Source organism: Pangasianodon hypophthalmus, chromosome 2 (assembly GCF_027358585.1).
Source record: "Pangasianodon hypophthalmus isolate fPanHyp1 chromosome 2, fPanHyp1.pri, whole genome shotgun sequence".
In the NCBI taxonomy this organism is placed as follows: domain Eukaryota; kingdom Metazoa; phylum Chordata; class Actinopteri; order Siluriformes; family Pangasiidae; genus Pangasianodon; species Pangasianodon hypophthalmus.
The window spans coordinates 1,667,501-1,690,022 of NC_069711.1; the positions used below are offsets into that span (position 1 = coordinate 1,667,501).

Here is a 22,522-nt window from a genome sequence, read left to right on the forward strand (position 1 = left end):
AGGAACAAAAAAAAAAAAAATTATATTATAAAGCACAACGTTCACAAAATGTACAGTGAGCCAAAACTCACAGCGCTCAGTGCTCGCCTAGGTGAACTGCTTCACTGCTTCAGTGCGTTTCTGATGAGAGCGCAGTTTATTTACTTTATCACCATGCTGACATTAGTCTTATTTTCGTTATTACGCTTTAAATCGGACTCAGTTTAAAGATTCGTATACGAGCACAGAGATGATGCACTCCAACTGTTTTGCATACATTTAGTTACTTTCTTTGAGTTAATAACAAATAGATTATTTCCTATATCACCTACATCACACTGAATTTGTTTTTAATAAATTTCCAGAAATGCACTAATATAATAAAATAAAATTTCTCTAATAAAAATATTGAATATTTTTTTTAAAAAAACTATTAGTTTGTAAATAATTATTACTATTTTAATTAATACTATATTTTTACCATAATTGTATTTAATTATTTAATATATAAAATGTTACGTATTTCATATTGAATCTATTTTCTCTCATAAAAAATTTATTTTTAAATATGAATATTTTTTAAATAATTTACAATAAATATAAAACTATATTACTATCATAATTGTTTATTTAGATATTATTTAGATATTACATATTTAAAGATGTAATATTAAAATATTATTTAGATATGAATCATTTGATAGGTGATATTGAAATGTTGTTTTTATATTAGTTAAATATTATTAAATAAAAATTGACCTACAGATGTAAAACAGCTTGAATGAGAGCCAATAAGAAATGACCCTCAAGGCACACGCCACCAAACTCCTGACCAATCAGAGAAGACTTACACGTGCAAGAAACGTGTTGAAGTTTAAACTCGTTGCAATGTGAAACCCAGAGCTAAATGAAAAAAATTAAAACGAATGAAAAATCTAACTCGATAGTGAGGACTTCAGCTAGCTAGGAGAGAAAGCAGTGTATAGTCATACGAAACAAAAATGTTCATTAATTAATAAACGCATTAAAAAAATAATTGACCAAAACTTGAAGTAAGCTAAAATAAAAGGACTAAAAGACTAACGTACGTACCGGTTTAAGCTGGCTCAGCAGACACACTCGGCACGTCCTCATTTCATAAAACTGCACCGTGATCCGTCCTTTCGGCGTGATGCGCGTGACCGTGCCTTCTCCGTACTCCTCGTGGACCACCTGACCTCCCAAACGCAGACGTCCGTCAATCCCACCGATCACGGCCAGCACGGCCATCAGACTGCCCACCACCGGAGCGTCTGCGTTGGGTAAATACTCCTCCAGCAGCGTCTGTCCGAGAACAACACCTCAGTCAAATGTTTATTTATTTTTTTAAAAAGAGTTTATGAGTAAAACTATTACGACATCGTACCGCTTCTGACACTCGTCCCGCCATCACGTCTCCGATACCGCTGAGCTGGGAGTTAATGTATTCGTTAATGAGGTCGTTCCATTGGTGGAGAGAGTGCAGTGTACGCAGGACGGCCACGATCTCCTCGGCCAACGTGCTGCTGTGAGTGGCTGTCAAAGACGCCTGTGGGCGGGACTTCCTCCTGCGCAGGAAACCTTCTGTGGACCGAAAGACGCGCAGCACATTTTCGTTGTTGTCCTTTCACAAATCATTAAGTAGAATCTGTTGTGTGCGTATATACGGAGTTTTACGGTAACCACCAGTAGACAGTGGAGAGGTTTATGTGCAGGAAAGTAAAATTAAAACAGACGAAGCACCTGGCGGTCGCCGTAAAATCCCGTATACATGCGAACTCCATTTTCACTTCTCTTTACTTTAACTGGAAAAGTTTTTAATCATCTTCAGGAGAAATTTGGAATCTAGCTAACCGACGCTAACTGTATTCGGGTTTAATGTTAGCTAAAACACACTGATCACTTATTTCACATTAATGAACTCGAAACATTCTTCATCATCAAGGATGCATCTTACAAGCGACAAATTCAAGAAGAGAGATTATTACTGTGAGATGGAGGAAAGGGGGCAGGGCTTACAAGAGGTCAGTTCAGATCAAAGAGTTCAAATCTGTCAATCATTCCAGATTCATATATCTGGAAAACAAGAGTCTTTTGGTGGATTTCTACACAAGTGTGTAACCTCGAGGAAAGTGGTGAGGCGTACTGTACCTCTGAGCAGCGGCAGGTCTGAGGAGCAGGTGCTCAGGAGGCTTCCCAGGAAGCCGAACAGCTTCTCCACGAGGAACTTCATATCCTGAGAGCGCTCTGTTTTATCCCAGGACGGCAGCACCGCCTGCAGCAAGCGCAGAGCCAGGATCTGACAAGTCAGCACAAGGAACATTTATTCAGACTGCAGACCATGGACTGGACATCACCATAGCAACCCTAGTACTTGATTGAAGGCATGTTTGAGAGTAGTGGGTAAAAATGACATAATCATAACACGGTATTACATTAAGGTGACATTACACTGTATATTCCATGTTCAAGAGGTCTTTTTTAAGGACACTGCTAATATCCGGCAGTTCGAAAGAGTGTTTTGCTCTCTGCTGTATTTAACAGTACGGTGTAGAAACCTGTCTCTGTAGCGTAACGGCGGTGAACGATTGATGTCCCTCGACTATACGTATGAGCAGGCTGATCCAGGCCGAGGAGCTCAGCGTGCTGCACATCTGGGGCATCAGCGCTATGCTGCGGATAAATCCCAGAGTACACCAGCTCCGGTGCTGCTCACGGGACACCAGCCTGTGGGACGGGCAACCTAGTAATACACACACGAAAACAAAAGAAATATCAGGGAAAAAAAAAAAAAAAAAGTCATCCTCATGTGGGGATTGTTTATTTAGACATCCGTGGAGTTAAATTACCGGTCTGGTCGTTGGTTCCGCTCTCCACCAGCATGCGCAGGAGACCGCACAGCGTCCTGGTGGCTTCGGTCTGCATCACTTCTGCATAGACCCCCGACGACAGCGCCAGAGTTTTCAGCAGATTCACCGTGCTGCTCAGCATGATGGCCGTCGGGTGAGTGCTCTTCTCCATCACTTCACCTTCTGATGAACAGATCATGGACATGGAATCATGCGCAAGATGCAATTTCTACAGATATAGTCCTTTTAACAAATAGTCTGTCTAAAGTGGAAACTGAAGCGTGTGTGTGTGTGTGTGTGTGTGTGTGTGTGTGTGTGTGTGTGTGTGTGTGTGTATATGAGGTTTTACGGTAACCACCAGGCGCTTGAAGGGGAAAAAAAGCTGTTGCTTGTCTGATTTAGTTAAGATGTAAAGGCTAGCACTCTCTTATTCATTTTTGTATCAATGCTAGAAAAAAAAAAAAGAAAACCGTCAAGTCTCTGTATGTAAACGTTTCCAGCTCCAAAAATATATTTCTCTTCCAAATCCAGTTCTTCGCTATTTGTGACAGGAACTAATAACAGACATGTTGCCTCTGATATCAGATCCGCCATTATCTGCTGGTTTCGGTCCGATACCGATACTGTACACTGGATCAGAGCCATATCTATTTAAGAAGTGTTAGATTTGACATGTCTAATTAATCTCAGCTTTTTTCGGGCAAACTTTCAGCCTTTTTTCTCTCTTTCGGACAAAAAAAAAGTGCAGTTTTTAACCATATATAAGAGACAGAGATAAGTGTCTAATGTTAGCCAAGTGGAACACACACTGCTAGATTTTATTTCCCATTAATAAACTCTAAACATTCTCTGTTTACTGTGACAGAAAGCGAGGACTCTGCGTCAGCGCATCTCTCAAGCAAGTAGAATGAGAGATTACTAATGGGGCGGAGCTTCCAGGTGATCAGTTCATATCAGCGAGTTCAAAACACCTACACAACTGTCAATCATTCCAGATTCACATGTTGATTGGAAGATTATTATTATATTATATATTATATTATCGATAACTTGTAGCAGCGTACTCGGGTCCTCAGGTGTGCACTGACCCCTGCTGGTGAGTGAGTGGAACTGAAAGGAAGCGCTCACCGATGTCGTCCTCCGTGTCCGAGTCCTCGGTGGGAGGCTGTGTGGCAGGAGGAGGCTCGGCCAGCTTTAGATCATATTTGCCCTCTTTGCCCATCCTGTAGGAGTTTGTGCTGCTGGTGTCCCACTGCACACGGATCCAGCCGTCCTCCCCGAGTTCACCGATCACTCGGCCCAGCCCCGGAGGAGGGCCGTCCTACAATACAGTACGACCAAACACACAACCAGGTGATGTACTAATCTATTAAAAATAAAATTTTAAAAAATATAAAAAACCCTGTTCAAAATACATCGCTTTGCTCAGCATCATCACGTACCTGATCGCCCCACTTCCAGTCCTGTCCTCTCATCACTCTGGTGCCGATCTTCATCATGGCGGCGAGCTCGGGGCCGGAGGCGGGGAGAGGGGCAGGGGCGGTCTCCTTCCTCGACTCCTCCAGCACTGTAGCCGAGCCTCCATGAGCTCCAGAGGCCAGCTCCTCCTCATTGCTGTCTGAACTCGGACCTGTGGAGGGGAAAAAAAGAAAAAATAAAAAAGTTCAGGAACTATCAGGTCTACACAGTTCCCAGGTTGCATTTCCAGCACAGTGCAGGAACGGTCACTGTGAAGTTAATGGCCTATTATCGTTATCGTTTCTATAGTAACAAGGACCTCTTTGCTAAATTTAGCATGTTCTCAGAAATGTCTTTCATTTTTGTGTGAAGTTTGTAATCAGTACTTTTGGTATGGCAAGCTCCGCCCCTGAAAGATCCTGAAACAGGAATTAAAAATGATTCCTGAAACAATAGCAAAATAATCAAGGATTCTTCATTAAAAAAAAAAAAAAAAACATCTATCTGGAACCTTGTTGGACAGGGAAATTCTACGTAGATCTTTTCAGGGTTCTGCGAAAGGGACACACCAAACAACCCTAAAAAGATTCTAAGAGTGTAGCGGAAGAACAAATGTGCATTATATATTAAGAAATTTTATTTCAAAGTCGTCCCTGGTTTCCCTGGCGAGTTCCTGAAAAGGTTCCTGCATTAGAAACATGCTGTGTATTTAAGAACCGAACAGTAAAGGGAAATAAACGTTAAACTGACCGATGATGCGGAGCACGCTCTGCGTGAGAGCCAGGGTGCCCGAGTTGAGCAGCAGGTTGAGGCTGTTGGCTCCGTGTTTGAGAGTCAGCATGTGCAGCATGGCCAGGAGGAAGCGTGCCTGAGGGACCGTGCCCAGACTGGGGCCTGCTGGGTTCTCCTTCGTGATGGTCTGCAGAGGAACCGGCTGCACTCCTGCACAGGAGAAACATCTCATCAGTCTATGGTGAAGGTTCAGATTTTTAACTGTAAGTGAGCTGTATAGGTCTTCAACAGAAATGTCTCAGAAACCTTAACGTGAACATTCACTCAGTCATCGTAGAAGCAACAGTGTCACTTTCTATTAAAAAAAAAAATTGTAGCTCAGGCGTTCTTAAAATTTTTGGGCTAACAGCGGACATTATGAACTTTGTTAACATTATGAACAATGGACATTATAAACTTTGTGACCTCAAGCCATTTTTTTTAAAATCCAGATTTATAATATAGGACTACTGTAATATTTAAACACTTTATGATGTTGGGAACATAAGGGTGTTATCAAATATGTCTAGAAATAAGCTTATCACTCTCATATTTGTTACTGGCTCATTTGAAAAGATTTTATTTTTGCACCCACAGTCCTGAAAGAAGAAGGAAGAAAGAAGACATTAAGATAGAAAATCGAATCGGCTTTGCGTCACTTCAAACTGGTAATGTGAACGCAGTTAGAAAAATAGTACTAAGACGTCGTATGAAGATGGCGATGGCGTACCCAGTTCTTTAAATCTGACGCTGGCCTCCAGCAGGATGTTGCGGATGTTCTGGATGGCCCACGTGTACAGCTTGCCGAAGGTGACCTCCAGAAGCATGCGGTTGAAGGGAGGAATGAGATCCACATCCTTCAGACAGTCACTCAGAGGCTCTCTACAACAGCAAGAGAAATACATCCAAAGTAAACAGCACTTCTGTAAAACATTACAGCAATTTGTAATTTCCGTTATTACAATTCTTATTTATTTAACTAAACTACACCTGGTACTTTTTATTCATTTATAGTTGCATTTAATGTTGTGGAATTTCCATTAATCACACTAGTTTCTGTTCTTGCTTACGTTATAGCAGCTGTAAACAGTCGTTCCCTCACCAGCCTCTCTTTTTTCTCTCTCCTGAGGTTAATAAGTCCAAAAAAAAAAAGGAAAAAAAAAAAAGAAAGCAGCTTGCTACTTTTGCTAGTGTTAGCAATACCTGTCCTGCCCTGTTCGCTCCTCAAAATGGCCGCTGTTATACAGAATAATGTCACATGGGAAAAAAAATACTAAAATGATTAATAAAACAGTAACAGAAATAGAGATCTGAATATTTACCCTATGTTAGGACCTTCAGGGATGACCCTTTGCCACCCGCTGAGCATAGTGTACTGTACAGACGGCAGCAGGAAGGTTTTGGACGCTAGCTTCAGCATGGTATCGATACCCTCCAGCCTCACCTCTGCCCTCTCCAGCTGTGGACACAAGAATCATCACGTAAGTCACGTTTCTGACTAATTTACACGCATTTATCTAAAACACAATCTGTCTTCTCTTTCTCATCCATCACTCAATCTAAAACTAACACACACAAGCCAGGACGTCCGCGTATTTGTCACCGGTCAAGTGGCATTTCAGTATCAGAGTCTCAATTTTCATCGTCTTTTATTTATTTTTGTTTACCAGCAGCCCAAACCTGTCAAAAAAATATGATATTAATATAACAACAATGATTTGTTTCATCTCTAATATTAGCTAAGATAGCTATCCAGTTAGAGATGCTCTGTGGATAAATGTTTCTGGGTATCCTTTAATAATTTGCATATCAGATATAATTAGACGAAAGCATTTTGTGACATCACACATTCATTAATTAATGACATTTATTGATCAAAACATGTTTTATTTCTCACTTAACCACACGAAAAATACATTTTTGTATAACCACACGGTCAGGAGTGCGTTATTCCACAGCAATTTGCCAACAATTACAATAGATCATTTATTAATGAACAACACACGGGGTATTTTAACCGCTTCTTTTTCTACGTTATAGAGGCAATAAACTGTAGAGTTGTTCCCTCACCAGCAACTCCTCCTCACTCTCTCATTCCATCAGACCAGATCGATCTCTCTCTCTCAAAAAAAAAAAAACGCAACCTGTCATCTTTCCAAGAAACTGGAAAGCGTAAACTCCTCTGTCCTGAAGACTTTAAATCACCGTAACTGTTACAAAACGCTTACAACTGAGACTCCTAACGAAAAAAAAAAAAAAAAAAAAATCACCAAATCAATGAGTACACTACATTTTACTTTGTTAAACAACACATTTTTTAAATCGTTTTTAAAAGCAACACGTTTATTATTAGCTTTAGACTCTGTGGCGCGTCCACCGTACAAGTTTCTGTGTATGAGCTGTTACTATAGAAACTGATCTTTCTGAAATACGCCGAAAGACAACTCGTATTTAAATATATAGCTTGATTTGAAATTCTTGCTTCGCAGGAAGTTCACTGTGTGTGTGTGTGTGTGTGTGCGCGCATGTGTGTGTACCTGCTTGAGGAGGCACTTCCTCATCTTCTCCACGTCGAGAGGCTCTTCTTTGAGAGCGAACTCCACGATGGTGCTCATGAGGCTGGACTGAGAGCACGAGCCGTGCACACTGTGCTTCAGCCAGCGGTACTTCTGAACGTTCACCACCGTGTTCAGCAGCGGCTGCCACTTATCCTGAGAGAAAAAATGTCAAACAAGAGAAACAAAGAAAAGAAAGAAAAGCAAAGGATTGTATAAGGTATAGCCACACAGACTTTCTATATGATTACAGAGAGAACAGTAGCGATGACCAAACACATCCAGACACATTGCTGCATCAGAGGAACGCTCAGAGGAACGTGACTAGCAGCGTATCAGACGATCACCTTGGGGGATTTGACAGCTTGTTTCTTGTCCACGGGTGTGGGATTGACAGGAAGTGGAGGCTCTTCCTCATTGGTCCCTTCTCTCTCTTGCTTACACTCTTCTACATCCGCAGACTCGGATTTCTTAGGTACTGAGAGGGAAGAAACACAATAACCATTAAAACTACAAAGGCAGCAGTATTTATTTAAGACTTTAAGATCTGCCACATGTCTGTGCGTGTTCGAGCTCACCTCTCTTCTTCCTGCGCTCTCTGATCAGTTTCCGAGTGATCATCTTCCAGCGAGGCTGCGAGCTCAGCAGCTTCAGCTTGCACACGATAGACAGGTCGTTACTGACAGCCGGCCTCAGCTCGTTAAAGAGGAAACGCAGCCTCTCGATCACGGGAGCGCACACCTCCTTATACGAGCGGCCCTGCTCCTGATGAGTCTGAGGTGAGGGAAGGGGGTGAGGGGAAAAATAAAGAAATCAATTTTTAAAAAAAACCACAAGCGTCAGAAATGATGAGGAAAATACAGAGTGCAGTATACACATGTTCAGTATCAAACTGTTTATTACTGCTTACTGCTGTTTATTACAGCTTATTACTGTTTATTACTGCTGCTTATCACTGCTTATTGCTGTTTATTACTGTTTATTATGGCTTATTACTGTTTATTACTGCTGCTTATCACTGCTTATTGCTGTTTATTACAGCTTATTACTGTTTATTACTGTTTATTATGGCTTATTACTGTTTATTACTGCTGCTTATCACTGCTTATTGCTGTTTATTACTGCTTATTACTGTTTATTACTGTTTATTACAGCTTATTACTGTTTATTACTGCTGCTTATCACTGCTTATTGCTGTTTATTACTGTTTATTATGGCTTATTACTGTTTATTACTGCTGCTTATCACTGCTTATTGCTGTTTATTACAGCTTATTACTGTTTATTACTGTTTATTATGGCTTATTACTGTTTATTACTGCTGCTTATCACTGCTTATTGCTGTTTATTACAGCTTATTACTGTTTATTACTGTTTATTACAGCTTATTACTGTTTATTACTGCTGCTTATCACTGCTTATTGCTGTTTATTACTGTTTACTGCTGCTTATTGCTGTTTATTACAGCTGCTTATCACTGCTTATTGCTGTTTATTACAGCTTATTACTGTTTATTACTGCTGCTTATCACTGCTTATTGCTGTTTATTACTGTTTACTGCTGCTTATTGCTGTTTATTACTGTTTATTACGGCTTATTACTGTTTAATACTGCTGCTCATCATTGCTTACTGCTGTTTATTACAGCTTATTACTGCTTACTACTGCCGCTTATCACTGCTTACTGCTGTTTATTACTGTTTATTACTGTTTACTACTGCTGCTTATCACTGCTTATTGCTGCTGTTTACTGCTGTTTATTACTGCTTATTACTGCTTATTACTGTTTATTCCTGCTGCTTATCACTGCTTACTGTGGCTTATTACTGTTTATTACTGCTGTTTATTACTGCTTACTGCTGTTTATTACTGTTTATTACTGTTTACTACTGCTGCTTATCACTGCTTATTGCTGCTGTTTACTGCTGTTTATTACTGCTTATTACTGCTTATTACTGTTTATTCCTGCTGCTTATCACTGCTTACTGTGGCTTATTACTGTTTATTACTGCTGTTTATTACTGCTTACTGCTGTTTATTACTGCTTACTGCTGTTTATTACTGCTTATTACTGCTACTTGTTACTGCTTACTGCTGTTTATTACAGTTAACTGCTATTTTGTACTACAGTTAGTATTGTTTACAACTGTTTATTACTGTTTACTGCCATATAACACAGTTTTCTACCATTAATTACTGTTCACTACTGTTTGTTACCGTTTACTGATGTTTATTACAGAGTACTATTGTTTATTTCTGTTTATTAGTGTTTAATACAGTTAACGGTTGTTTATTACAGTTGATTACTGTATAATGATGTTTATTACTGTTCACACCTGTTTATTGCTACCATGTGCTACCATTTAGTGCTGTTTATTCCGGTTTATTGTTTATTACAGGTGTGTAATTTAAAAAAAAAAAAAAAAAAGTGCCTCACTTTGATTAAAGAGCATTTGGCCTGGTAGACCATTCGACAGACGTCAATCACAGATTTAGGGAGGGACCTCTGCTTCGCCTGGTCCACAGCCAAGGCACATTGATTGACGAGTGAGAGGGCCACGTGACCTACAACACAACACACACAGGAGTAATCATGAGACTTAGAAAAGAAAAAAAAAAAGGAGCAAGAGCAGCAAGTACAATCAAGGCCACAACGCAGCAATGCCAGCTCGACGTGTATGCCCGATGCGGTTGCTAGGTTACCAAGGTCCTGGTGTTTAAGAAGGCAGCAGAGCAGGAGGCGGCCCACTTCCTCCACAGGGTGTTCCGGCGGAAAGGTGATGGGAGTGATGAGGTGATACTGCTTACAGCAGCGCTCGATTTGGCATAAAAAGTCCTGAAACACAAACAGGAGACATGAACAAGTGCACAAGTATAATTCAGCCCTAAAGGTATAACGTTAACTGTAGTACTTTTTGGACAGGATTAGTTTTCTGGCCTTCTGTTATTTCTACTGATCATTTTTAAAGCCCTATATTGGGACAGGATTAGTTTTACATGTGCACGTGGAGCAATGTAATGATTGGAAAAACACCCTAGAGGGCACTTTATTGCGTCTACTATAAGGGCACTTTAGAGGAAACTCTCACAATTTTATCTACCTTAGGGGCAGCCTAAAGGGCACCATCATGTTTCATCTACCGTAAGCGGCACCCTGGAGAGTACCATCATGTTTCATCTAACAGACACATCTTATAGGGCACTTTATCAAATTTTAGTAACCATACAGGGCACCCTTTCATCTACCATAAGGAGCACCCTGGAGAGTATTACCACATTTCATCGACCACAGAGTCACCCTAGAGGGCACTTTAACAAAATGCTACACTTACTATAGATGAAATCTAAAATTTTCTCTAACAAAGGAGCACCCTAGAAGGCACTTTACTGTGATTCATATACTGTAAGGGCACCTTAAAGGGCACTTTACTGTGATTCACATACTGTAAGGGCACCCTAGAGGGTACTGTAACACACTCCATCTACCGTAAGGAGCACCCTGGAGAGTATTACCACATTTCATCGACCACAGAGTCACCCTAGAAGGCACTTTAACAAATTTCATCTCCCGTAAGTGTGCACGCATGTGTGTGTACCTTCACAGTGTGGTCCTGCGTAGTGTTGTCAGCGATGGCCTGCAGGAAAGGCTGTGCGTGGTCACTCAGCGTGATTCTGCGCGAGTACAGCTTGGCTTTATCGGGTGTAGTGGTACCCGGAGAGCTGCAGTGGTCCTCGTCCTTCTCCTCGTTATAGTTATAGTGGATCTGACTGGTCTGAAGACCTCCGCAGAAGATGGACGACTGCAGCCATTCTGAAACGCAAACGTAAAACCATATCGGTCCTGTTTATTCAGAACGATGATGACGACAACAAAACGCTGGGACTGGAGACTCCATACATAACTGTTCCATAAAAATTAAAAAAAAAAAAACACTCACTGGCACATTCTATCTCCATGCGTGACAGAGGCGTGCTCAGTCCCAGGTAAGAAGCATGAAGCCCCAGCAGTAAGCCGAGGTTCCTCTCCGTGTCGATCAGAGGGGAGGACAGGCTGCTCAGGTCCGGGGTCGTCACGGTCTCCTGGTTCGGCTGGACGCAGGAAGCAGGAGTTGAGTACAAGTACAAGTGTTACACCAGTGTCCATGGTAAGGAAAAAAAAAAAACCTAGACGTTACGGACTTTACCTCCATGTACTGGCCGACGCAGAAAGCCTGCATGGACTCTCGCGTGTCCTCAAACTGTAGCGCAGCTTCTAAAGCCACCACAGGGTCCTCACCAGCAAACTGAGCTACAGACGAGAAGAAAAGAGGGTGATTATGCGACAAATAATCTCATTTGAAAGCAAAAAACTTGCCTTAGCTAAAAGCCGATAAAAAAAAAACTCTGAATTCAGTACACTTTCAGAAATAACTTAAAACTTGCTTTTTATGACTTAAAACTTGCTATTTATGATTAAATCCTTTCAGTAAGTCTTTTCATTCAAATGATTTGATTTTTTTTTTAATAGCGTCTTTAGAAAAATCTAAGTTTTGAGTATGCATGACCTGCAAGCGTTATGACATCCCAAAATACAAGAGCCAATCATAGTATAGGATTTACTACACTATAAACAATTTACAGTTGAATAAAGAGAAAAATAATTATGTTCTTTAAACCAAATTCTAGCGAACTAAATATATGGTGACTAAGAAAATGGGGAAATTTTGTACTTTTCATTTATAAGCCTTTATAAGAGACTTTATACTTGGGACCTGTTTATGCGTTTTAAAGATATCTTAGGCATAATTACATTTCTGTTTACCTCCATAAATGCAAAAATATTAAATACATAAATAAATAAAAGGTACTTGAGGATTCTAAAGATTTTGATTGACATGATGAAACTTAACACCTTTCCACATTGGTTTGTTTTGTTACACATTAGTAATGCAGATGAATATAAATATAGGTAATAAATAAAATAAAAATAATACCTTTATTCATTCATTTATTTAAATTCATTTGCCAGAAATTCATAATAGCGATATGTACCAGAGATTTTTTTTTTTTCGAGTAAATTTTCCATAAATAAACACTAGCTAAATACAACATTTCAAACGTTTTCGTACCAAGAATGGTGTTTCCGGTAAGAGACTGTGCTTGGAAGTCTTTGATGTCGTAGACTTTCCCGTCGATAATTGTCCAAAAGCCGCCGTCTTTGTTGTGGTTCTCCAGGTCGGCTTTGCGTATAAGCGACACCTCTTCGTTGTTCTTCGTGCTCGGTCCTGTGAAGAACGACCCTGTGAACAAAGACGCATCGAAAACGTTTAAACCGTACGGTCAGCCTCGTTATTCGTAAACGAGTCGCGGTGGAGCGTCTCGGCGTACCCATGAGGCCGGGCCAGGCCAGGTCTTCGTTGTCGTCTCTGTCGTGGCCGGGGGCGAGGTGGTTAAAGCGGTCCAGGTGCTCGAGCAGGGCAGCCAGCAGAGGGATGGAGCCGGTGTCCTGCATCAGACCTGCATCCAGAGTCAGCAGCAGAATGATGGACACCACCAACTCGGGAAGCAGGACACCTGCAGCAGGAACGACAGAGCAACACACACACACACACACAGCGGTCTTACAGTCTACCTACTACTCAGACCTCAGGAATAAACCACTGTGTGTGGTGCAGTCGAAGGAGAATAATCAACGATGTGGTGGTGAGATTACGAGAGAGTCTCTCACCTGTAAGATCTCCCTCGATGACGTGGGACACTTCAGCAAAGTGACGGTGACTGTTGAAGGCGATGCTGGTGGCCACAGGCAGGATGTCGCCGATGTGTGTACACAGCAACGCAATGTACTTCTTCAACAGAGAGCCCACTCCCAATATCTCAGACTGGGTCAGAGCTGAGAGAGAGAGAGAGAGAGAGAGAAGGAGAGAGAAAGAGAGAGAGAAAGAGAGGGAGGACAGAAAGAGACACGGAGAGAGACACAGAGAGTAAGAAAGAGCAAAGAGAGAGACAAAGATCAAAAAACAAAAAAGAAAGAGCAAAAAAAGAGCAACAAATAGTAAAAGAAAGCAAATCATTACAAAAGAAAGCAAGAAAGAAAATGAAAGAAAGAAAGAAAGAAAGAAACTTTACTGATCCTGACAAAAATTGCAGGAAACACAATATGACTGCGTGTGTGTGCGTGTGTGTGTTTTCTAACACTCACTGTAATCTCCGACTCCGGTGCTGCCGTTCGCTCCCACGTACAGTTTACAGATGAGCAGTCTCTGGAAGCGCAGCAGCAGGTCGAGCGAAGCCGAGCGCTCTTTACTCACCTGCTCGGCGTCCTGGCAGTGTGAAATGCGTCGAGCCACATCTTTCAGACGCGCTATCGTCTGTGAGGCCATGTTCCTGCACCGAGGGGGAGAGGAGGAGAGGAGGAGAGGAGGAGCGAAGGTGAAAACCTTCCCTAATAACAGTAAGGACTGAAGACCGGCTCCAGGTGTGAATGGAGCGGGTGTGTAGGTGTGTGTACCTGAGCAGCTGCTGCACGAGCTGGACCAGCGGTAAACTCTGCTTGCTGGCCGACTCGTAGATGCCCGTGTTGATGAGGTCTTTATCGAGGGTGGTGCGACAGCGGTGCAGGGTGGAGGCGTTGGCCTCCTGCTCGTCAATCTCCTTCTCTTTCTGTGCCTCCTTCTTAGCCTCGATGTCCTGAGGGAGCACAGGACATCATGGTTTTTTTTGATAATCATTTTCAAACATCATGTTCTTGGTTTTAAAAATGCAAAAGAAACCGAATGGAAGAGCCAGAACAAAACTGCCTAAATATCGCAAAAAAGTGTTTTAGCAGTTTTTTTTTTTTTTTTAAATAGAGATTTTCCTGTCCATAAAGTCAGCATGAAAGAAGAAAAAAAAAAGTAATGGAAACATTTTTTTTAATAGAAAATGCACATTTCAGCGCTGTATTTATATATGTATCCAAACATAAGCCGAGCCAGAGGGGAACTTGTGCAACAAAGGAAAAAGAAACTTGTTTCTTTCCTCAATTTAATGAACAAACACAATTGCAAAAAGTCACAGCCACCCTGATCAGGATAAAGTGAATAAATAAAGATGAATAACTGATCATCACACATTAAGCTGCTGTCCAGCTGCTGTATCTCTCTCACACACACACACACACACACACACACACACACACACACACACACACACACACACACACACACACACAGACCTGAATCTCGGCTGTGATGGCGGCGTTCAGAGCAGACTCCAACCCTCCGTCTGCCATTAGACTGCTGACCAACAGGTCAATCATAAACCTCCGGCCTGGACTCACGCTCATCTCATGGCTGGAGGCTGAAACACACACACACACACACACACACACACACACTAATTTGATTGAAGACCTGACTGTATTTAACATGCATTACAGGTAGCTGAGCGTGTGGGGAGGTGGACCTGGTCCTGAGACTGACCTGCGTTGGGTAGCAGTGAGGACAAGGCTCTGGCTCGTTCCTCAGCAGTGGGCAATAGCACTGACCAGCCACTCTGGAGCACAGCCTGCGCGGCCGCCTGCACCGTGTTCAGCACCCCGGCGTTGCTGGCCAGCGTCACCACCGTCTGCTTGAGGCTGTTGAGCAGACTGCTGCCCAGGCCCAGCCCCAGCTCCTCCGGGTCCACCTGATTACTGATAGCAGCGTGGAGCTACACACACACACACACACAGAGGATTTAACCAGCAGTACACAACCATGTATGCACATATACACAGCTGCTTGAGCAGTACACACACCTGCAGTCGGAGCAGGTTGAGCGTAGCCACCACCATACACTCCTTCTCCTGAGGCGGAGGCCAGTCCGAGCTGCCGTCCATCCCCTCGCTGATCTGACGCAGCAGCAGGTCCAGCTGCTCGAACGTCATGGGGCAGATATCCACCACGAAGGGCACACGCAGCCCCACGGACCACTCCGAGCACGACGACCACGCAAAACTCTGTTAAACCCGAGAGAGAAGAGTTATATCAAACATGTATCTCAAAATAAATAAATAAAATAAAATAAAAACAGTAGAGTCACTATGCTGAGGCTTTTTCTATTTTTCAGCATGTTTTTGATGCTTTCTCAGATGCGTTGAAAGTAAAACTAATTAAACCAGGCAAACGTTCAGTGCGACGCTGTGTAATAATCAGCATTTCCTCCACGGCTCGTTAATTCATCGGTACGGCCGAAATGTAAATGCCAACACCTCTGATTTTGTCACAGAGACTTTGTATAGAGACGGAAAACACACAAAACAGTTATTTGGACAGGATGAAATGCACATGCGGTCCGGGGGAAATTTCTTATTTTATAGATTTTATTTCTGTCCAGATCGGCCATGTTGCTGTTTCTTTCCATCCTCCTCTGAGAAAATTACAGACTGACTGTTTTTTTTTTTTTTTTTTTTTTTTTTTTCACCAAACTCAGCACTCGTTTGATCATTTTAATCCAGATACACGTCTGACTTTTCTATGCAGATGTCGCCTCATATTGGGGGGAAAAAATAAATCAATAAATGTTTGACTGCTGCTGCTTGCTGTATTTTAGTCCCCCAGATATCAAACATTTCCCGAAAAATGGCTGCTTTAGAAGAGGCACTGGATCATATACTCAATCTGGACGGTAAAACCTCGACTACACAAAGCATTTTGTGGAGGAGAAAGAAAAAAATCTTTAAGAAAACCCTAACCCTGATCCGATATAGCCACATTTCGGACTTCCAGAGATCAGTACCTGTCCCGGACCGCAGGAAATGCCCACGATGTGTTTGGAGTTGAGTCCTGGCAGAGCTTTAGGCTGCTTCTTGTTGGAGAAAAGCGTGTCAAAGTGCTGGAGTTTATCGTTACTGCCCCAGCTGTGCACCTCCCCGTCCTCTGTGAGGGCCAGGCAGTGTGTGGAGCCCACGGCTATATCCACCACCTTTTTACCTGTGGAGCACAACACACACACACACACACACACACACAATCACAGTTATCAGCATGTATCTGAGGACGTTATCAGCAGGTCTGGTGTTCAAGCACCGACACGACTACACTCGTTCTTTATAACGATAGCATATCGATTTAAATAAATATGAAGTCCATTAGCTAGCTACGTTACCTAGCTTGGATCGAGATACGAGCGGGTTTTGTTTCACTACAGAAAAAATGCACTTCTGTACAGCTCTAAGTAAAGAACGTTTCTGTTTTCATTGTGTCAGAATCCCTCGTTGTTCCCAACAGTCAAGAACGACGTGCTGGTTAAGTTCTGTAAGAGTTATTTTCTGCCAACTAGCATCAGCTGTAGACATTTCACATTTTCTCACCTAGCCTGCGTTTGCTGCTAGCGATGTACTCATTGAGCTGAGTTTTACATTTAATACAAGTTTTATCACTTGTTTTGTAAGCAGATGAAGTTGTAGTTCCTCCTGTTGATATTCTCAGAGCTTACAGTCTTTACTTTGCATCCAGAATTTCATCGGATTCTGGTATCCAAGCATTTATTACGAGTATGAGGTATCAGTATGGGTATCGATGCATCTCTACTTGTACGAATATAAGCAAACAAGTGGCAAAGATTCATTATGATATCTATTACCCCTAATAAAATAATTACCCTGTTAATCTGTAGTGTCTGCTGTTTTAAAAAAGATAAATACAAAAAGAAGATGCATTGGTGAAACTTCAGAAATACTGAAAATTCACTGATTTAGAAAGAAATATTATTACACTCAGTGTCCTGAACCTACTACAGAAAGAGGAACTGTGGTTAAAGCCTGACCTTGCAGACTGTCCAGCAGTTTTGGGTAGCGGACGTGTTCGTCGGTGCCGTGACCCAGTCTCTGGTTGTCTCCTTTACCCCACGTGTAAACCTGTCCGTCTTTAGTGAGAGACACCGAGAACTGACTTCCACAGCACACCTTCACTATGTCCAGATCCTGCAGCTTCTCCACCAGCTTAGGGCTCTTACAGCCGTCACTGCCTCCTCGACCCAGCTTCCCGTAGTCTCCATCTCCCCACGACCACACCTGACCTGCTCGCGCACAGAGAGAGAGAGAGAGAGAGAGAGAGAGAGAACAGGGGGAGAGAGAGAGAGAACAGGGGGAGAGAGAGACAGACAGACAGAGAGGATACAAAAAATAAGACGCCGCTATACAAACCTGGACATTGTGCTCCTGATATTACACTTCAGAAGTGGAGGATTAAATAAATAAATAAATGATCAAGGTGTATATTTACTGATAAATAAAACAATTTCCGATTTTAATTATATAAGACTAAAAATTCAAAAGCCATCAAATGACAGCAAACAAACAAACAAAAAAAATTTAATTACATAAATAAATTAGTATTCAAATGCCATCAGGTGGCAACAAGTAAAAAAGACTAAAAGCAGAAATTAAGATCTTTAAGAAACGTTTTGTATTTTTAATTAAATTTAATTATTATAAAACTACACCGAACAGTAAAATGTTTTGACAGTGCTAAAGGAAATTATGTTTAGTGTTCAAAAATTAGAATCAATTATTTAAAATAATCACAACCAATTACAATTATAGTTAGTACTTAAATTATAGAAATGTTATTGAATTATTAAGTTATAATATTGTACGTAAATAAAAATAGAGAATTATTTATAAATAACCTTCATTGTGCATTCAAAATTAAAAAAAAAGGAAAAACACTGGTTCATACCATTCTCTGTGACCGCGAGCGTCTGTGCGTCTCCGCTGCCACAGGCCACGTCGATGACCTTCAGCCCCTTCAGAGCGGTCACCAGCATGGGCGTCGTCTGGTCCTCACTGGAGCCTGCGCCAAATTTAAAATATAAAATTTTTAAATTTTAAAAATCAGTCAGGATAAACCCGAGTGTTGTGCGTCAGTGCTTCACACCAAGAAGTCGTCAGTCAGACTTTACCGTGTCCCAGACGGCCGTAGTTTCCTCGGCCCCACGTGTACAGAGCTCCGTCTGTGGTGATGGCGGCGCTGTAGGTGCTGCCACAGGCGATGTGCACCACGTGCTTCCCAGAAAACGCCGCAATCATCGTCGGCTCTTCCAAATACCTGCAAAACCAAACAGCTTTAATTTAGCAACTAAAGCATGGTGTAAAAATCAGAACCATTGAAGATTTTACGAGTTCTGGCTTTGAGAGTCGTCCAGAATTAAACGATTTCTCCTCAAATCAACAATTCACAAAATTAATTTTCACACACAACACAACACACGTAACAGGCATGATCAGGCTGACGCTGTAAAATAGTGTTTTCAGAAACACAGAAACTTCCCCGTCCACACAAAAAAAGGTGAAACTAAGTTTTTAAAAAAGCGTTTTCGTAAAGCGTCGTATATATTTATGCATATGTGTGTTATTACTGTAACATGCGTTCATGTGATTACGGTAACAATGTTATTTGATGTGTATTCACGTCATTGCGGCAACGTCTATTCACGTCATTACGGTAATAACGTTATTTGATGTGCATTTGTGTCATTACGGTAACAATGTTATTTGGTGTGTATTCATGTCATTACGGAAACACGTATTCAAGTCATTATGGTAACAACGCTAGTTTCATACCTCAAGTTCATGTTTATTTGCGCAGAACAATGACGAGCAAAATTTGAAATGAATTTTTTCTGAACATTATGCAAATTAGCTACAACTCGACGTGGCCCGACGTTTCTCCAGTTCCCTACTCACAACTTTAATTTCTACCTGCAGTTCGTATTCTTTTTTTTTTTGTTTTAGAAGAAGTTGTTCTTACGTGGTGTCTCCATGTCCGAGACGCCCTCCGTCTCCACATCCCCAGGAGAAAACCTCTCCATTGGCTGAGAGAGCGAGGTAATGCTGGCCTTCAGGGTGAGCGGCCAGCTTCACTATCTTCCGGGATGCCAGGCTATGAAGAAGCATAGGGGACTAACACACACACACACACACACACACACACACACACACGTGATAAATATCAGAGAGCACTTCAGTCGTGCAGAACACTAAGCACTGAAAGAGGGATGGGACACTCACGAGGGTGGTGCTTTTATAATTCTGAGTGTAGACAGCACCAGTGATGGTCAGCAGGAGAAAGCCTTTCTCTGAGCACACGATTTGGGTCACGCCCAGGTTGGACAGAGCTTTGCACTGGATTGGTCCGTTCAGATTGGCGTATACTTTCCATCCCAGCAATCCCCAGCCAATCACCTCCTGCAATGTACTCTTTAAAAAAAAATAAATAAATAAAAATATAAAGAGACACATTGAGCATCAGCACTGGAGCCCAAATTCTCTAAAGTCATGCACCAAACCTATAATTCTTTAAATCTTGACGACAATTTTTTTTTTTTTTTTGACAATTCACAGCAAAAATCTTTTGATTAAAAGGTTTTAAAAATAAAACTGTCTTTGTGGAATTAAAACTAGAAAAAAAAAAAAAAAAATTAAAATATTTTTTAAAAAAACCTTATAAATAATATAAAACACATTAGATTTTAAAAATGCATTAATATAACTAAAATATTACATTAAAAAAAAAAAAAAAAAATATATATATATATATATATATATATATATATATATATATATATATATATATATATTTTTTTTTTTTTTTTTTTAATAATGTAATCAACATAGGCTCTAAATGTATGTCCATACAAAAATTACAATTTTTTTTTTTTTTTTTTAAATTACCCTTAGTCTTGTCCGTATGTACAAATAGTGGAAAATAGGTTCATGACTTTGAGAAAGTATTTTGTGAGAGACGTCTTTAACAAGGCGTCGTTTAGATTAATCCAGTACTGACTCGTGATAAATCCCCTCCAACAAGAGCGTTAAGCTGATTAGCAAAAGTGTTTGAACGAGACACTGTGCACTTTGTATATGCGAAAGACACACGACAGGTCAATAAGACCAACTGCAGACATTAAGGAATAGATAACAGGTTCAGGTACCTGCACGGGTCCATGGTCCTTCAACACGGCAGGTACAGAGGGAGGGAGAGAGAGAGAGAGAGAGAGAGAGAGAGAGAGAGAGAGAGAGAGAGCACAATTAGTCAAACAGCAGTTTATAAACAGAATAAAAAGCTACAGGAAAGCTATAACTGGGATTAATGAATTATTTCCATTGTCTAGCTCCTGCTCTAAACTATAAAATCTCGTGACATTCCTGGGTCTCTTAACACAAACGCATCAGGATTAAACTCCCCCTGTATGTGTACCCCATTTTAAACGAATAAATAAATAAATAAAAACAGTGACAAACTCTAAATTAACAGAAAATATAAATATGCATGACTATGCAAATTAAAAACAAATTAGAAAGATGCCAAAGGTCATTAGTGCAATATGGGGATTTGTGTCATTACGGTGACGGAACGTTATTTTCATAAACTAATACTTGTGTAATTGTGTCACTATGGTAACAATGTTATTTTCATAACCTGATACTCGTGTCTTTGAGTCTTTTATTAAACTGATGTTTGTGTGCCTTCAGGGCATTACGGTAACAGAATGCTAGTTTGATAAACGGAAATTTCTCTGCATTCAGATCATTATGGAAACAGAACATTATTTTCATAAACTGATTTGTATACTGAGGTCATTACAGTATCCGAGTATTATTTTTTTATAAACTGATATTCATGCGTATTCGTTTCACGACAGTAACCAAATGTTATTCTGAAAAGCCGATATTCAATAGTATTAGTGTCAATACGGTAATAGACTTATTTTCATAAACCGATATTCATGTGTATTATCATCATTGTGGTAATAATGATATTCACATGTATATTCGTGTCATTATGGAAACATTCATGCGTATTTGTCTCATACAGTAGCAGCGTTATTTACCGATAGTGATATTAAGCATATTCCTGTCATTACGGTAATAGACAAAACAATATTATTTAAAAGGCCTACAGCAGCAGGTCGTCAAAAATGACAGAAAAACAATTACTTTACATCTCAAGCACTTTACATTTAAATGAATAAAAACCTCACAGATTGGAGCTGAACATTTTTGCTTAAAAAAAAAAAAAAAAAAAAAAGGAAAGAAAGAAAGAAAGAAAAAATAAAGTTCAACTGCTGTGTCCTTGCCCGCACTGAACTAATCAGCTTTTCCTGAAATATTGAAAAAGTCTGTTCAAATTTAGCGCGTACCAAATTCGAGCTGTATATGATCAGCATCCAGGTTTAAGACGTTTGAGAGGTTAAAGTGAAAGCAGCGCGGCAGGTGCAGTACCTTGCTGGAGGTGGGTGAGCTGCACGGTGGGGGGCTACAGGGCACTGCCAGGCGGTCCAGGTGAGCCATGATGACCACAGCCGTCTGCCGCAGGTCAATGGCCAGCTCGTTGTCCTGGGGCAGGTTCAGGTAGCGCAGGAAACTTTCGTTCGGACTCAGCGGGGCAGATAAAATCTGGAAGTGGAGTGGAGAGGATGATTTATAGCAAGACAACAACGAACTGTAGCTGCAATTCTACAGATTTTAATTCAGTGTCCCGACCTCGAGCTCCTCCTCAGGCACGGGCTCCTCCTTGCTGCTGTGGATGCTCTGGAAGCGCTGTAGCAGGGGCAGTAAGGGGGCGCTGGTGCCCTGGCTGGAGCGCTCGTTATCCATCTCTCTGGTGCCTCTGTCCCACAGCCTCAGCAGCAGCAGCACAGCAGACAACAGCTGGCTACAATCACACGCAGTCACTACTGTGTAGTCGTATATTTATCAGCTTTAAGACCAGCATGGTGGCTCCTAATTCTCCCACCCCTCTCGGCCACGATGAGCCGCCCATAGCAACACAATTCACATAATTATACGTGATTGGATAAACCGCAACAGATGACAGTGAGGTTCATGTTTAACAGACAAGAGACGCTGAATTACAGACATGTTTTTTCCCCCAAAAACCATTTATCAG

General features: G+C 41.2%; 1 protein-coding gene across 3 annotated transcripts in view; it reads right to left on the reverse strand.

Annotated features, from left to right (window-relative positions):
- The window catches only part of herc2 (HECT and RLD domain containing E3 ubiquitin protein ligase 2), a 70,956-nt gene that overhangs the window by 35,398 nt on the left and 13,036 nt on the right, over window positions 1–22,522 (reverse strand). For all 3 annotated transcript variants that reach the window (XM_053228308.1, XM_053228305.1, XM_053228301.1), the window contains exons 9-43: window positions 22,117–22,288; window positions 21,856–22,029; window positions 20,565–20,582; window positions 19,642–19,830; window positions 19,382–19,533; window positions 18,534–18,679; window positions 18,311–18,424; window positions 17,397–17,648; window positions 16,368–16,561; window positions 15,388–15,588; window positions 15,071–15,299; window positions 14,824–14,948; window positions 14,119–14,297; window positions 13,810–13,994; window positions 13,336–13,500; window positions 12,996–13,181; window positions 12,737–12,907; window positions 11,813–11,916; window positions 11,567–11,717; window positions 11,225–11,439; window positions 10,332–10,464; window positions 10,066–10,193; window positions 8,209–8,404; window positions 7,978–8,108; window positions 7,613–7,786; window positions 6,398–6,534; window positions 5,806–5,957; window positions 5,055–5,246; window positions 4,289–4,476; window positions 3,975–4,167; window positions 2,847–3,029; window positions 2,556–2,740; window positions 2,149–2,296; window positions 1,385–1,581; window positions 1,072–1,302 (exon numbers count right to left, since the gene is read on the reverse strand). In XM_053228308.1, coding sequence (XP_053084283.1) covers window positions 1,072–1,302; window positions 1,385–1,581; window positions 2,149–2,296; window positions 2,556–2,740; window positions 2,847–3,029; window positions 3,975–4,167; window positions 4,289–4,476; window positions 5,055–5,246; window positions 5,806–5,957; window positions 6,398–6,534; window positions 7,613–7,786; window positions 7,978–8,108; window positions 8,209–8,404; window positions 10,066–10,193; window positions 10,332–10,464; window positions 11,225–11,439; window positions 11,567–11,717; window positions 11,813–11,916; window positions 12,737–12,907; window positions 12,996–13,181; window positions 13,336–13,500; window positions 13,810–13,994; window positions 14,119–14,297; window positions 14,824–14,948; window positions 15,071–15,299; window positions 15,388–15,588; window positions 16,368–16,561; window positions 17,397–17,648; window positions 18,311–18,424; window positions 18,534–18,679; window positions 19,382–19,533; window positions 19,642–19,830; window positions 20,565–20,582; window positions 21,856–22,029; window positions 22,117–22,288 — 5,890 coding nt within the window. The remainder of the gene's footprint in view (window positions 1–1,071; window positions 1,303–1,384; window positions 1,582–2,148; window positions 2,297–2,555; window positions 2,741–2,846; window positions 3,030–3,974; window positions 4,168–4,288; window positions 4,477–5,054; window positions 5,247–5,805; window positions 5,958–6,397; window positions 6,535–7,612; window positions 7,787–7,977; window positions 8,109–8,208; window positions 8,405–10,065; window positions 10,194–10,331; window positions 10,465–11,224; window positions 11,440–11,566; window positions 11,718–11,812; window positions 11,917–12,736; window positions 12,908–12,995; window positions 13,182–13,335; window positions 13,501–13,809; window positions 13,995–14,118; window positions 14,298–14,823; window positions 14,949–15,070; window positions 15,300–15,387; window positions 15,589–16,367; window positions 16,562–17,396; window positions 17,649–18,310; window positions 18,425–18,533; window positions 18,680–19,381; window positions 19,534–19,641; window positions 19,831–20,564; window positions 20,583–21,855; window positions 22,030–22,116; window positions 22,289–22,522) is intronic.